Raw genomic sequence first — 15,544 nt, 5'->3', positions numbered from 1 at the left:
AACAGGGAAAATACTGAAGTTGTCAGGATTTCATTTTACTTGGGTTGACAATCAAAGCCCATAGGAGCAGCAGTCAAGAAGTCAAACGACGTATTGCATTGGGCAAATCTGTTGCAAAAGATGTCTTTAAAGTGTTAAAAAGTAAAGATGTCACTTGAGAACTAAGGCGTACCTGACCCAAGCCTTGGTATTTTCAATCACCTCATATGCATGCAAAAGCTGGACAATGAATAAGGAATATTGAAGAAGAATTGATGCCTTTGAATACGGTATCGGTGAAGAATATTGAACCGCCATGGACTGCCAGAAGAACAAACAAATCTGTATTAGAAGAAGCACAGCCGGAGTGTTCCTTAAAAGCAAAGATGGTGAGACTTTGTCTCACGTACTACTTTGGACATGTTATCGGAAGGGACCAATCCCTGGAGAAGGACATCATGCTTGGTAAAGTAGAGGGTCAGTGAAAAAGAGGAAGACCCTCAATGAGATGGATTGACACAGTGGCTGCAACAATGGGCTCAAGCATAGCAATGACTGTGAGCATGGCACAGGACCGGGCAGTGTTTCATTCAGTTGTACACAGAGTTGCGGCTCAACAGCCCTGAACAACAAAGTTCCAGGTAACAGGAATGCACTTAAGTGGCAATGTCATAATGGTAGTGGAGACATGGGCTGGGACTCAGGGAATATCATTCTCCATAAGGTTTGAAACCCTGAAAAGAAATGGACTGATGAGTGAGTATGTAGATAGAGAAAAGCAGGGACCTGAAGCCTAACCTTTGATATTAGTAGTATTAAGATTTCTGTCTATTCCTAGGAATATATCCTAGAGAAATAAGAGCCATCACACAAATAGACCTATGCATACCCATGTTCATTGCAGCATTGTTCACAAAATCAAAAAGATGGAAACAACCTAGATGCCCATCGACAGATCAATGGATAAACAAACTGTGGTACATACACACAATGGAGTACTACACAACGATAAAGAACAATGATGAATCTCCGAAGCATCTCACAACAAAGATGAATCTGGAGGGCATTATATTGTGTGAAATAAGTCAATCACAAAAGGACAAATATTGAATGAGACCACTACTATAAAAACTCATGAAAAGGTTTACGCTCAGAAAGAAACTCTTTGATGGTTTCAAGGGAGGGAAGGGGTAGGGATGGAAAAACACTAAATAAACAGTACGCAAGTGGAAACTTTGGTGAAGGGTAAGACAGTACACAATACTGGGGAAGCCAGCACAACCTGTACAAGTCAAGGTCATGGTAGCTCCATAGACACATCCAAACTCCCTGGAGGACCAAATTGCTGGGCTGAGGGCTGTGAGGACCGTGGTCTCAGGGAACATCTAGCTCAATTGGCATAACAGAGTTTATAAAGAAAATATTCTACATTCTACTTTGTTGAGTAGGGTCTGGGGTTTTTAAAGCCTGTGAGCGGCCATCTAACATACTCTACTCGTCTCACTGTGTTGGGAGCAAGGGAGAACGAAGAAAACCAAAGACACAAGGGAAAGATTAGTCCAACTACCTCAGCCTCCACCAGGGTGAGTCCAGAACAACAAGATGATGCCTGGCTACCACCACTGACTGCTCTGACAGAGATCACAATAGAGGGACAGAGCTGGGGAAAAATGTAGAACAAAATTCTAACTCACAAGAAAGACCAGACTAACTGGCCTGACAGACACTGCAGAGACTCTGAGAGTACGGCCCTCGGACACCCTTTTAGCTCAGTAATGAGGTCACTCCTGAGGTTCACCATTCAGCCAAGATTAGACAGGCCCATAAAACAAAACAGACTAAAGGGGCACACCAGCCCAGGGGCAAGGACTAGAAGGCAGAAGGGGATAGGAAAGCTGGTAATAGGGAACTCAAGGTCGAGGAGGGAGAGTGTTGCCATGTCGTGGGGTTGATAACCAATGTCACAAAGCAATATGTGTACTATTTGTTTAATGAGAAGCTAGTGTGTTCTGTAAACCTACATCTAAGGTACAATAATAGTAAAAATAAATAAAAATTTAAAAAAAAGATTTCTGTCTCTGTTATGTTAGCCTCTTTAAAAAAAAAAAAGGCCAAAGAACTATGCATGTATCTAAAGGGACCAATGGATATAATTTATTTAGACTTTCAAACAAACTTTAACTGAAATTTTGCACCAAAGGTTATTATGTTTTAAGTGGTGTCACTACGAAATTTAAGGAGCAATCTTACCAAAAGGACCTAAAAGCAAGGATAAAGCATAGTAATAAATACACATCTCGCTAAGTTCAAAACCATAAACAGCACAGTTTCTCTAATAGCTGCTTCTGGTTTTATTTAACATTCTTATATATGGCCTGGGTCAAAGAGTTTGCAGTGAAATCTCTAATTTCGCAAATTGATAAATTATTTAGTCCAAAGATCCATTCAAAGCTCTGCCACTTGCTAGCTGTGTGAACCCTGACAAGTTGCTTAGTCTCTCCTGTACTGTTTGTTCAGCTGTAAAATAATGGAATTGGACATAAATATCTCAGCTAGAAATTCTATAGCTTAGCTCAGTTTAGCTCCCCTCTCTGTCTATAACGAAACAACACATAATCAAGTTCTTTAGTTGATTAGAGCAATGTTAGAGAGTGACTATTAAAGGGTCAAGGACCAGAGAAAGCGATTGTTATACGGAATTATTCACTATACAGAGTTCATTGCAACCAGATTGGCAAAGCACTGTTTCTGCCAGCCATCTGCTTCAACATAAAAATAGCTTTTTTATACAGGACTGTACTTTATAATTGGATTTAACCCATGCCACAGATTTCTTAACTAATAAATTTATAGATCTCTTAATATAACATTTTGAAGCTGAGGTACATAAAATTTTGAGTAAGAGGTCACCTAATCCATACCTATATTAGGCAGGAGGAGAGAGAAATGCAGACAAGTTCAGTGATTCACCCAAGTTCAGAGAGTAAATAAGTCATAAAGCTATATCTCTGAACAATTAGTCCAGTTCTATTCTCACTACACTCAGTTCCTAAAGCAAGCAGAAATATGGCCATTTGAGTCCACAGACCAGACATGTTTTGAAACTGTTTTGGCAGCCCTATCAGGTAGGTATGTGACTTGATAATGATAGTGATGAAAAATTAAAGTGATGATTATAATTAATATTTATTGAGTGCCTATATGTGCTGGGAACTGTGCTAAGTACTGTGCATGATCTCATTTAATCCTCCTAACATACCTTGTGAGATAGATATTATTTTCCCAATTTTCATAGATGAATAAACTAATTCAGAGAAGTGAGGTAAACTTGCCCAAAGCCACACAGCTATTGAATGTTAGGAACAGAATTCAGAGTCAGATCTGAAAGATAACAAAACTCATTATCTTTCCACAAACAGTGTAACCCAGAACGCTAATTCAACAAGAGATAGGTATTTTGAAAAGAGTTGTATGGCCAGATAAGTCTGGGAAATACTGCGTGGTGCTACAGTGGTTAAGAGCTACAGCTGCTAACCAAAAGGTTGGCAGTTCGAATTCACCAGGCGCTCCTTGGAAATTCCATGGGGCAGTCCTACTCTGTCCAATAGGGTCACTATGAGTCGGAATCAACTCGAAGGCAACGGGCTTGGTTTTGGTTTTCTTGGAGAGTCACATTGTCCGTTAGCATATTAAAAGACCTGAGAAGTCTTCAGTGAAGAAACCTATTTATTTTTTTCTTAACACTGTGTTTATCAAACTCTTTTATTGTGGTAAAATAGGTATAACAAAAAATTTGCCACTTTAATCATTTGTAGGTGTACAATTCAGTGACATTAATTACATTGACCATGTTGTGTAACTATCACCATTATCTATTTCCAAAAGTTTTTCATCACCCCAAACAGAAATTCCGTACCCCTTAAGCAATAACTCCATGCTACCCCTTACCCCCAACTCCTGGTAACCACTAATAAGATTTTATATCTATGATTGCTTATTCCAGGTGTTTCATCTAAGTGGGAGCATACAATATTTGTCCTTTTTTGTATCTGACTTATTTCACTTAACGTTTTCAAGGTTCATCTATTACGTAACATGTATCAGAACTTTATTTCTCTTTATGGATGAGTAATATTCCATTGTATATGTACATGTGTATGTATATACACACCCCAGTTGGGTTCTTTCTGTTACCTGAAGTGGGTCCCACCCAGTGTGGCTTCTAGTCAATCAAAGCACACCAAGGTGAGGAGAGGGGAAGAGTGTTTATTGTGGGTGCATAAGCAAGGAGCAGAGAGAATGTTTCTTAAACTCTGCTCCTCAATTAGCTGAAAGCTTTGGCTTTTATACAGTTGTCTGTGGGAAAGCACATACACAGGCATGTGTGCAAGTGCAGAGTAGCTTTTGACATAGTATTTTCTTAGCATGTTCGACATTTTCTTAGCATGTTACAAAGATGGCATCTAACTCTGCCTTGGGGTGGTAGATTTACTATGCTAATGAGACCTTTGGGCGACCTTTAAGTCTTAGCAAGCTCAAGCTGGTTTAGAAGCAGGAACTTATCTTAGTTTTGAAAAACAGTCTGAAAGTCCATAGTATTCTTTTGTGGTTCTAATCAGGACAGAACAGAAACTATGTTAAGTTTTGGGAAGAGACTATACTTTTTCGGTTCAGCTGAGATATTTTGATACCTCAGCTGGGCCTTGCTATCATTTCCACCTTTTGACTATTGTGAATAATGCTGCTATGAACATTGGTGTACAATTATCTGTTTGAGTTCCTGCTTTCAAGTCTTTTGGGTATATACCTAGGAGTGGAATTGCTGGATCACATGGTAATACTGTGTTTAAGTTTTGAGTAACCACCAAACAGTTCTCCACAGCTCCTGCACCATTTTACACTCTCACCAGCAATGCACAAGGGCTCCAATTTTTCCACATCCTCCCCAACACTTGTTATTTTCTGTTTTTCTGGTAATAGCTACCATACTGGGTGTGAAGTGGTATCTCGTTGTGGTTTTGATTTGTATTTTTCTAATGGCTAATGACTTTGAGCATCTTTTCATGTAGTTATTGGCCAGTTGTATATTTTCTTTGGAGAAATGTCTCTTCAAGTCCTTTGCCCATTTCTTAACTGGGTCGTTTGTCTTTCTGTTGTTGAGTTGAAGGAGTTCTGTATATATTCTAGATGTTAAACCCTTATCAGGTATATGGTTACCAAATATTTTCTTTCATTTTGTGGGTTGTCTCTTCACTTTTTTGATAAAGTCCTCAGATATTATCTTAGTTATCTAGTGCTGCTATAACAGAAATAACCACAGATGGGTGGTTTTAACAAACAGAAATTTATTTTCTCACTTTAGAAGGCTAGAAATCCGAGGTCAGGGTACCAACTCTAGGGGAAGGCTTTCTTTCTCTGTCAGCTGTAGAGAAAGGTCCTTGTCTCTTTTGAGCCTCTGCTCCTGGGCAATCTTCATGTGGCTTGGCATCTCTCTTCCCCCATCTCTGCTTCCTAGCTTGCTTGTTTAATTTTTTATATCTCAAAAGAGAGTGACTCAAGATACATCCTGTACTAAACTTGCCCGTTAATTAACATAACAAAGATAATCCATTCCCAAATGGGATTATAACCACAGGAAGAGAGGTTAGGATGTACAACACATATTTTTGGGATACACAATTCAATCCATAACAGGTATCGTATCGATGACCTATTGTCAAAAATGAGGTCTTAAAGCTTTTGTTTTTGTTGTTGTTGTTAGGTGCCATTGAGTCAGTTCCAACTCATAGCAACCCCACGCACAACAGAACAAAACACTGCCCAGTCCTGAGCCATCCTTACAATCGTTGTTATGCTTGAGCTCATTGTTGCAGCCACTCTGTCAATCCACCTCATTGAGGGTCTTCCTCTTTTCCGCTGACCCTGTACTCTGCCAGGCATGATGTCCTTCTCCAGGGACTGATCCCTCCTGACAACATGTCCAAAGTATGTAAGATGTAGTCTCTCCATCCTTGCCTCTAAGGAGCATTCTGGCTGTACTTCTTCTAAGACAGATTTGTTCATTCTTTTGGCAGTCCCTGGTATATTCAATATTCTTCGCCAACACCACAATTCAAAGGTGTCAACTCTTCTTTGGTCTTCCTTATTCATTGTCCAGCTTTCACATGCATATGATGCGATTGAAAATACCGTGTCTTGGGTCAGGAGCACCTTAGTCTTCAGGGCGACGTCTATACTCTTCAACACTTTGAAGAGGTCCTTTGCAGCAGATTTACCCAATGCAATACGTCTTTTGATTTCTTTACTGCTGCTTCCATGGCTGTTGATTAAAGCTTTTACCCCCGTGTTTTCTTCTAAGATTTTTATAGTTTTAGTTTTTATATTTAGGTTATTAATCCATTTTGAGTTAATTTTCACATATGGTGTGAGGCATTGGCCCAACTTTATTCTTTTGCGTGTGGAGATCCAGTTGTCCCAACTCCATTTGTTGAAGAGACAATTCTTTCCCCCTTTGAATAAATAGACTTAACACCCTTGTCAAAAATCAATTGTCCATAAATGTATGGGTTTATTTCTGGACTCTTAATTATACTCTTCATTGGTCTATATGTGTATCCTTGTACCAGTATCAGACTGGTTTGATTACTGTAACTTTAAATTACGTTTTAAAATTGGGAAGTGTTCTTTTTCAAGGTTGTTTTGGCTCCAAATTTTTTTTTTTTAACCAAGAAAGCTTTTTTTTCCAAAAACATCTGTTAATATCACGTAGGACGCTGGTGCTGTCTAGAACATTTTAAAAACACTGCACTTGACCACACAACCTCCCATTCATCTTTCTGATCCACTTCAAATATTGTCTCTCTTAAGCCTGGCTTTTTTCATCTTAACCACTAAAGCAACCAAAGACTCTGTGTTGCAGGTTATTTCCTTAGCAAGAACACATACTTATCACTTTGGGAACATCTTTGGTAACACAAAAAACTTTAAGGAGAGAGACCATTAAACTTTTGAAATGTCAGCAGTTAATGGGGCTGTTTTAGTAGTGTCACAACCCCAGTAATATTTTTGAGTCTTTCCCTAACCAAGCCAGAAAAATTTCACAGCTGATAATAATGTAAGTTATATTTATGGAGCCTGAAGCCCAGGGGATGGGCTCCTGCTGCAAGGGCTGGGGAAGAAAGCCTTGGATGAACACAAGTTCTTCTCACCTCAGAAATACTTTGGAGATTGGGATGGGAAGGGATGTGGTGGGAATCAACTTGCACAGCCCTACCTTCTCTTGCCTTTTGGTCACACTTAGAGCAGATGTTGGAATTGCAATCTGGACTGTGAACATGGGCATTCCATGTGGCTCTCACTCAAAATTCTCTCTTCTTTGAAGCTAATGGCTTCTATCTTCCTCAAATGTATTGAGCCTGCCACACATATTTGTGCATGCAATTCTAATGGTGTAAGGTAGAACATGAAATAAACTCTTAAGATGCCAAAATTTGAAGATACAGACTACGTTTTTTAAAAAAAAAATAACAATTTCCAGTTCTATACCTCCTCATCCGCCAGCCTTTGCCTTTAAAATAAAAAACCAAACGTGTTGCCTTCGAGTCCAACTCATAGTGACCCTATAGAACAGAGTAAAACTGCCTCAGAGGGGTTTCCAAGGAGTGGCTGGTGGATTCAAACTGCCAACCTTTTGATTAGCAGCTGAGCTCTTAGCCACTATGCCACAAGAGCTTCTTCACTAACTAGCGCTTAAATGTTAGTGATGTACAGCTGTCTGATGCAACTCTCTATATAAAGAGAGGAAGGCATGAAACCTGGGAGCCTGCTACCTGTATAACCAAAGAACAAATAAAATTAAATTGGCATATATTGAATGCCTACTATATGCACAGCACTTTCACTTATTTAGCCCACAAAACAATTCTATAAATCAATAGAATTATGCCCATTTTACAAATGGGCACGTTTTGAGACTATTATTATTGATAGCCTTAACATTACTTGATTCAGTGGAAGGTGTAATTAATCTTCGTTCACATCCCAGCTCTACCATTTCCTTCAGTCACTCATTTATTCATTCAACAAAAGCTTTATTGAGCACCTACTATCAAAGAAATATTTTAGGCATTGGAGATACAGAGATGAATAAGACACAGAACTTGCCCTCAAGGAATTAACAATCTAGTAAGTGAGACTGTCGCATAATCGGAAAATTTCAATTTGATATGTGCAACAGTGTATTATAGGGACACAGAAGAATTGATACCTGACTGAATCTTAAAGGCTTTTGAGAGAAGGAGGGCCTGGAGAAGGGCATATCAGGTAGAGGGAATGGAATAAAGCAAGGTACAGAGGCAAGAGGCGTGCAGAAGGGGATGCAAAGGGGCTACACGCAGTTCAGTGTTGCTTTTAAACTAGTGGCCATTTTATAAATTTATTGTTAAGTTTTTAAAACACATCTAGAGTAACATTAACATTTCTGAAATTTCAGCTTACCTTAAAATACCTACTGGCTGTGTGACCTTGGATAATTTATTTAATTCGTCTCTTCATCTGTAACATAAGCATACTAATACCTACTTCGCTGGATTGTTTTAAGGTCTAAAATGTAAAGCAGCTAGCACAGTGCATTAAAAAACCTGTCACCGTTGAATCGATTCTGACTCATAGAGATCCTATAGTCAGAATCTACTCAACAGCAACGGGTTTTTCTGCATTGTTAGTACATAGTTCATATATATTCAATACGTGTTAGCTTTACTTATTATGTTGTTGACCTTCATCATGATCCTAAGCTTTGAATAGAGACAAAGTATATAGGGTTCCCATTTAGCAGATGAAGAATCAGAAAGAGAGGATCAGTTGCCCTATGGTCAGCTTGTGGTTGAGTCAGGACTAGAATCTGGCTATGCCTGCTGCTAACCCCCATGGCCCTGATTCTCTTAGAAGACCCTGTTTTCTTAATGTTACGTAGACAAGTTGTCTGCTTGCATTGATCAAAACATGTCAGATCTCAATTTCACTCCTATCAAAGCAGTCCCAGGGACTGTACAGATGTTTGTCTGACTCTGATGCATTTATGATTTTTGCCTGCAGAAATCATGGTTACAAATGATGGTCACAAATAGAGGAAATTGAAATGATATAGAAATGTAGCTTGTTGCCATAGAAACAGACATGTGACAGTGGTAGTGCTCTGGGTAGGTATGAATAAGGTTCTGAAGCATATAGAGAAAATAAATGAGTGTATCTAAAAGGTTCTAGAACGCAGCAGAGGTAACGGCTTTTGCTCGGAGTCAGGATGCTCACTTCTAGTACGGGATAGCTCTAGTTCCCTGGCATTTTCTCTCCAGAAGCTGAAAAGCTACAATGGGAAGCCCCAAGTGAAAGCAGTAGATGGGGTGGATATGGGCTTAGAATTCCACATTGAGGCTCATGAGAATTATTGACCAGCAATGATGAGCTATGTTAGAACAATAAGTAACTCTCATACTGCTAAGACAATGTACTCATTACCACTTGGGGGAAATGTCTTGATACAATCTAATGACAATCTTGTCCATACTTTTTCACCCTCATTTTTCCCCAAAGGATATGCCAAATGGCCATTTTGGGAAAAAAAAAAATAAAAATTTTAGTTAGCTCCCTACCTCACACTGTGTACCAAAATCTGTATCAGATGAACTATGTAGCTTTAAATATAAAAAAAATGAAACCATAAAAGAACTATGAAAAATATGAAGAGTTGCCTATATGATATTACATTAGGGGAAAACAAAGGCCAATATTTCTCAGTACTGTAGAAGCAAAAATCTTTCTAAAAAATAGAAAACTAAATCCAGCAACAATATATAAAAAATGATAATACATCTCAGGAAGTTTTACACTTAAAAAGAAATGGAATTTAAACTACACAAGATACTATTTCTCCCCATCAAATTGGCAAAATTTAAAAAGCATACTTTACCAGCAAGGCTGGGGGAACAGGCTCTGCCATATATTACTGGTGAGAGAGCAAAATGGTACAACCCTATGGAGCGAAGTATTGCAACATTTATAGCGTAACAGAATCGCATATGCACTAACTCTTTCCCAGGCAAACTCCCATTTCTAGGAATTTACCCTGGAGATTCTCTTCTGTAAATATTAAACAATCTATGGGTAAAGTTATTCATCGCGGTATTATCACAAAATATCGGAAACAACCTAAATGCCCGTGAATGAATAAACTATGGTACATTCCCCAATGAGTATTAGGCAGCTATAGAAAAGAATAAAGAAGCTCTCTAGAAACTAATATGGAATGATGCTACCTTTTGAATCATAAAAAAGGATAAATAAGAATATTAAAAAATTACATTAGGGAAGGCCAAACTAAGCATGGGAAACTCTGGTGGCACAGTGGTTAAGTGCTATGGTTGCTAACCAAAAGGTCAGCAGTTTGAATCCACCAGACACTCCTTGGAAACTCTATGGGGCAGTTCTGCAATGTCCTATAGGGTCGCTATGAGTCACAATCGACTCAACAGCAATGGATTTGGTTTTTTTTTTTTTGAACTAAGCATGACACTGAAGGCAGTGACTTAGGTTTAACTACACATAAGAAAAGCCTTTCACATCCTTTGACCCATCAATGACCCTTTCTAATAATTCATCCTAAGAAAATCTTTGGACAAGCGTATAAAGATGTATATATGTAAAAACATTATAGGGTTTACATATACCCTATAGCATAGGGTCGCTGTGAGTTGGAAGCGACTCAACAGCAATGGGTTTGGTTTTGATTTTTTTATAGCAATGTTTATAATAGTGAAAAATTGGAAACAACTTAAATGTCCATCAAAAATGATTAATTAAATACTAGAAGTCCCTGGGTGGTGCAAACAATTAAGTACTCAACTACCAGCCAATAAGTTCATTGTTTGAACCCACCCATAGGCACCTCAGAAAACAGGCCTGGCGATCTGCTTCCAAAAGGTCGCAGCCTTAAAGATCCTATGAAGAATTTCTACTCTGAGACATGTGGGGTTGCCATGAGTAAGAACTGACTTGACAGCAGCTAACAATAACAACAGATCCATAATAAGAATAATAATGTATAAATGTAGTTATTGATATGGAAAGAAGTTGTCAAACAATATTGATCCCATTTTGTAAAAATACATATTTATATGCACAGAAAATTTCCGGGTATGCATAAAAATATTAATAGTGTTTATTTGTGGGTAGTTTATTAAGCTTTTTTTCCTCATTGCTCCTTTTTTGAATGTATTTTTGTACACATATGCATGCATATGTATTTCTAGTATAAAAATAATAAGAGGTTTTTTGTTGTTGCTGTTTTGTTTTCTTTTGTTTTCCTGAGCTAGCCAGTATATTTTCTGAAGTCCCCTTCTTTGGTGTTTTCCTAACCAATCCTAAGTACTTTGAGGATAGAGTTGTGTTTCGTTATTTACTACGTTACCTTCCTTAGGCATGCTCAGTAAGGACCGATTGGCTGGTAATTGTCTGATTTCCTCAAAGCCTGCTTTGAAGGCCGATGTAACAGTGCTAAACCTTTAGCCAGCTGACACGGTCAGAAACTTGGCCAGGGCTAGCACAACTTGGCTGTGAGAGCAGTGTGGCTGTAAGAGCTGTCATCCCACTGCTCCCCCATGCTGTGTTGGCTGACGGGCTGGTAGCTGGCTGTTTGGGCTGGGCCTTTTCTGTATAAAACCTTTCCCAAACAGCTTTCATGTTCAAGAGGAGGACCCTCTCAGGTTGAGTTGCTGCCTGTTAGTAATATCTGTGTAGCTATACTTCCCTGCCAGAACCTCCATGAACATTCTCAAGAACTCTGCATGCTGTTAATAAAAATAAAGGATGTTGTTGTTGTTGTTGTTAGGTGCCGTCGAGTCAGTTCTGACTCATAGCGACCCTGTGTACCACAGAATGAAACACTGCCCGGTCCTGCACCATCCCCATAATTGTTATGCTTGAGCTCATTGTTGCAGCCACTGTGTCAATCCACCTCATTGAGGGTCTTCCTCTTTTCTGCTGACCCTGTACTCTGCCAAGCATGATGTCCTTCTGCAGGGACTGATCCATCCTGACAACATGTCCAAAGTACGTAAGACACAGTCTTGCCATCCTTGCCTCTAAGGAGCATTCTGGCTGTACTTCTTCTAAGGCAGATTTGTTCGTTCTTTTGGCAGTCCCTGGTATATTCAATATTCTTCGCCAACACCACAATTCAAAGGTGTCAACTCTTCTTTGGTCTTCCTTATTCATTGTCCAGCTTTCACATGCATATGATGCGATTGAAAATACCACCATGGTTTGGGTCAGGAGCACCTTAGTCTTCAGAGTGACATCTTTGCTTTTCAACACTTTAAAAAGGTCCTTTTTAGGAGATTTGCCCAATGCAATGCGTCTTTTGATTTCTCGACTGCTGCTTCCGTGGCTGTTGATTGTGGATCCAAGTAAAATGAAATCCTTGACAACTTCAGTCTTTTCTCCGTTTATCATGATGTTGCTTATTGGTCCAGTTGTGAGGATTTTTGTTTTCTTTATGTTGAGGTGCAATCCATACTGAAGGCTGTGGTCTTTGATCTTCATCAGAAAATGCTTCAAGTCCTTTTTACTTTCAGCAATCAAGGTTGTGTGTTCTGCTTAACGCAGGTTGGTAATGAGTCTTCCTCCAATCCTGATGCGTTCTTCTTCATACAGTCCAGCTTCTTGGATTATTTGCTCAGCATACAGATTGAATAGGTATGGTGAAAGGATACAGCTCTGATGTACACCTTTCCTGACTTTAAACCGTGCAGTATCCCCTTGTTCTGTCCAAAGAACTTCCAATCTATGTACAGGTTCCTCATGAGCACAATTAAGTATTCTGGAATTCTCATTCTTTGCAGTGTTATCCATAATTTGTTATGATCCCCATGTGTCTGTCAGTTTGTCGTACTGTGTGGGCTTGTGTGTTGCTGTGATGTTGGAAGCTATGCCACCAGTATTCAGGTATCAGCAGGGTCACCCATGGAGGACAGGTTTCAGCTGAGCTTCCAGACTAAGACAGACTAGGAAGAAGGACCAGGCGGTCTACTTCTGAAAAGCATTAGCCAGTGAAAACCTTATGAATAACAGCGGAACATAGTCTAATATAGTGCCAAAAGATGAGCCCCCTAGGTTGGAAGGCACTCAAAAGATGACTGGGGAAAAGCTGCCTCCTCAAAGTAGAGTTGACCTTAATGACATGGATGGAGTAAAGCTTTTGGGACCTTCATATGGTGATACGGCACAACTCAAAATGAGAAGAAACAGTTGCAAACAAAGTAAAGGACAGGCAACAAAAAAAAAAGGAAGAAGAAGACAAAGGACTGGGAGAAGAGGAAAGGAGAAAAAAAGAGGATACAAGAATGAAGATTCATGACCTTAAGTGCAGCACATTGCTAAAACCAACCTAAAACATTCCCTGCCCATGATAATACCTACTGTTGCACATGAAATCACTTTGCCAGGAAAATTCTCCACAGACATTGGTTTTTCCAGGGGCCTGTGCAAGCTCTAATGGCCACACTGGCGTTTTCCAGGTTAGAAACTTTACAGACCTCTGATACAGTCTGCTCTTATAGATAAAGATCATTCTGGGCTTGTTGCAAGAGTCAAATGAGATAATAGATTTAAATATGTTCTATAAATTATAAAATAATATACAAGTGGTTTATGTTCTTTTTGTAAGCCTGAGGCACTGACAGTGGTTTAATGTCATACAGTACTGTCTTCATGGGAGTTTGGAACAGATTTTAAATACCTGTATCTAAAGAAAGTCAAATCCATATACAAAAGAGAGATTTGAGACTCCTGGAGGCGGGGGAGGAAATGACTGTCTTGGAAAGACCTAAACTGTGTATATCTGGGGAGTGATTGTCGCCTAACTATATTAGAAAAGCTTTGGGTTTTCTGAGCATCCTCAATTGATAAGAATTGTTTTCTTTATAAGTAATCCTCAAGAAAATGCTTGTGTCATCACTACTGATGGAACTGTTGACACTTCCTTAAGTGCCCATCAACGTATGCTAAATTACAATGGGAGTGCATGTGCCCTCCACATAACTGAATTATAGTTGCACTGTTTTAATAGCAAATAAAATCATGATAGGGAAGTTACCAAAAAGTAAACTGTCTCTGCTCTGCTCCTTCTATGAAAATGACCCCTTTTTCCTTCCAGCTTCAACACATGAGACTTTATATCAGTTCTTCACCTGGATGCATGACTCTTCAATCTCAGGACTTGCAGAATTAATGGAATGCCGTCCTAAGGTTGTTGAGTTCTGCATTTTGGGGCATTTCATCTCTATGGAGAAGTACCCTCTCCCTCACTCCGAAGACTGAGGCTGAAAGATTTTTCTCCCCAGGGAAGAATCATCCCTGTAACTTTCTTGGCCTCAACAGTTAGGAAACAGACAAGGAAGTTTTGATAGTTGGGAGATACCTTGCCAAATGCCTGACCCTTGGCCAGGGTTTTCTCAAATTTACAATGTCTCAGGGCTCCGTCCTACTGACTATGTTAAAAAATAAAGATTTTTCTGTGAATTTCCAGTGACTTAATTTTCTATTTTCTTTTTTTTTTAATAGGTCCAGTTAAAAACAAGAAAAAGGGTAAGTTAAGCTCCTGATTTCAAATAATCACTAGAGATGTTCCCTGCCATGTGTTTTCTCAAATTAGAAGAAAACATCAAGGGAATAGGGCTTTTGTATTATACTCTTTCAGCATTGGTTGTCCGTTATTTTATTCAATCACATATGATCTTCTTGAGTATTGTAGCTTCCAAACAACAAAGAAGAAATAGAAGTTGTTTTTCATTGATGGCCCATGAAAAATAGCATTGCTTCTCTAGCAACATAAAAAAGTTGTTTTTTGTTTTTGCTTTTTCCTTGCTCCCTCCTCCATTCAGTTCAATTTACATCTCTTTTATTTGTCCTTACTCTTTTCCCATCCTTTCTCTTTTCTCCTTTTATTTTTCCCCTACTTTATCAAATCAGTGATCAGGTATAAATGGAGTCCTCAGATAGCTTGTAGAAACTATGTATACTACCTACTGAGAGATGACAATACCCTATTTATTGGCCTAGCAAGCTCTCCTTACTCTATTTCCCAAATGGCCTGGGAAGGTATTTCTTGCTTTGGGGTTTCAATATCATTTTCTCTGTGATGGAAAAAAAAAAAACTAGAGTATTATCCTGATCTTTCAGTCTTCAATAGAAGGAGCTTTTCGATCAATGGTTCCATTGTGCCATTGTTGGGTTAGTAAGTCCCCAGTGTTCTTGCAATGGGACTCACTCAAGTGCTTCTATAAGTGCTTGCTTACTTGAAGAAGAGGATCCAAAGATAGAACAAGTTTCAAGGTTAGGATTAGGTAATATAATCCACTTCTTAGGACTAAAAGAACCAATTATTAAACCAGTTTAAATGCCTATTTTTCTCTGGGTTCTGATCTGAGAAGAAGATAAAGTGAAACGAATGATGTTTCATTAAAATACTTTAAGTGAAATGACTCTATTAAGATTTCTGAAGCTTTATAGG

The 15,544-nt window shown here is 38.9% G+C and overlaps 1 protein-coding gene across 6 annotated transcripts in view; it reads left to right on the top strand.

Annotated features, from left to right (window-relative positions):
• Positions 1–15,544, top strand: part of EDA (ectodysplasin A) — a 637,692-nt gene that overhangs the window by 606,279 nt on the left and 15,869 nt on the right. For all 6 annotated transcript variants that reach the window (XM_049871681.1, XM_049871680.1, XM_049871682.1 and 3 more), the window contains exon 3: positions 14,596–14,619. In XM_049871681.1, coding sequence (XP_049727638.1) covers positions 14,596–14,619 — 24 coding nt within the window. The remainder of the gene's footprint in view (positions 1–14,595; positions 14,620–15,544) is intronic.

This window comes from Elephas maximus, chromosome X (assembly GCF_024166365.1).
Source record: "Elephas maximus indicus isolate mEleMax1 chromosome X, mEleMax1 primary haplotype, whole genome shotgun sequence".
Lineage (NCBI taxonomy): Eukaryota > Metazoa > Chordata > Mammalia > Proboscidea > Elephantidae > Elephas > Elephas maximus.
Note: the sequence above shows the minus strand (reverse complement) of the source record. Positions and strands in the feature narration are given on the sequence as shown.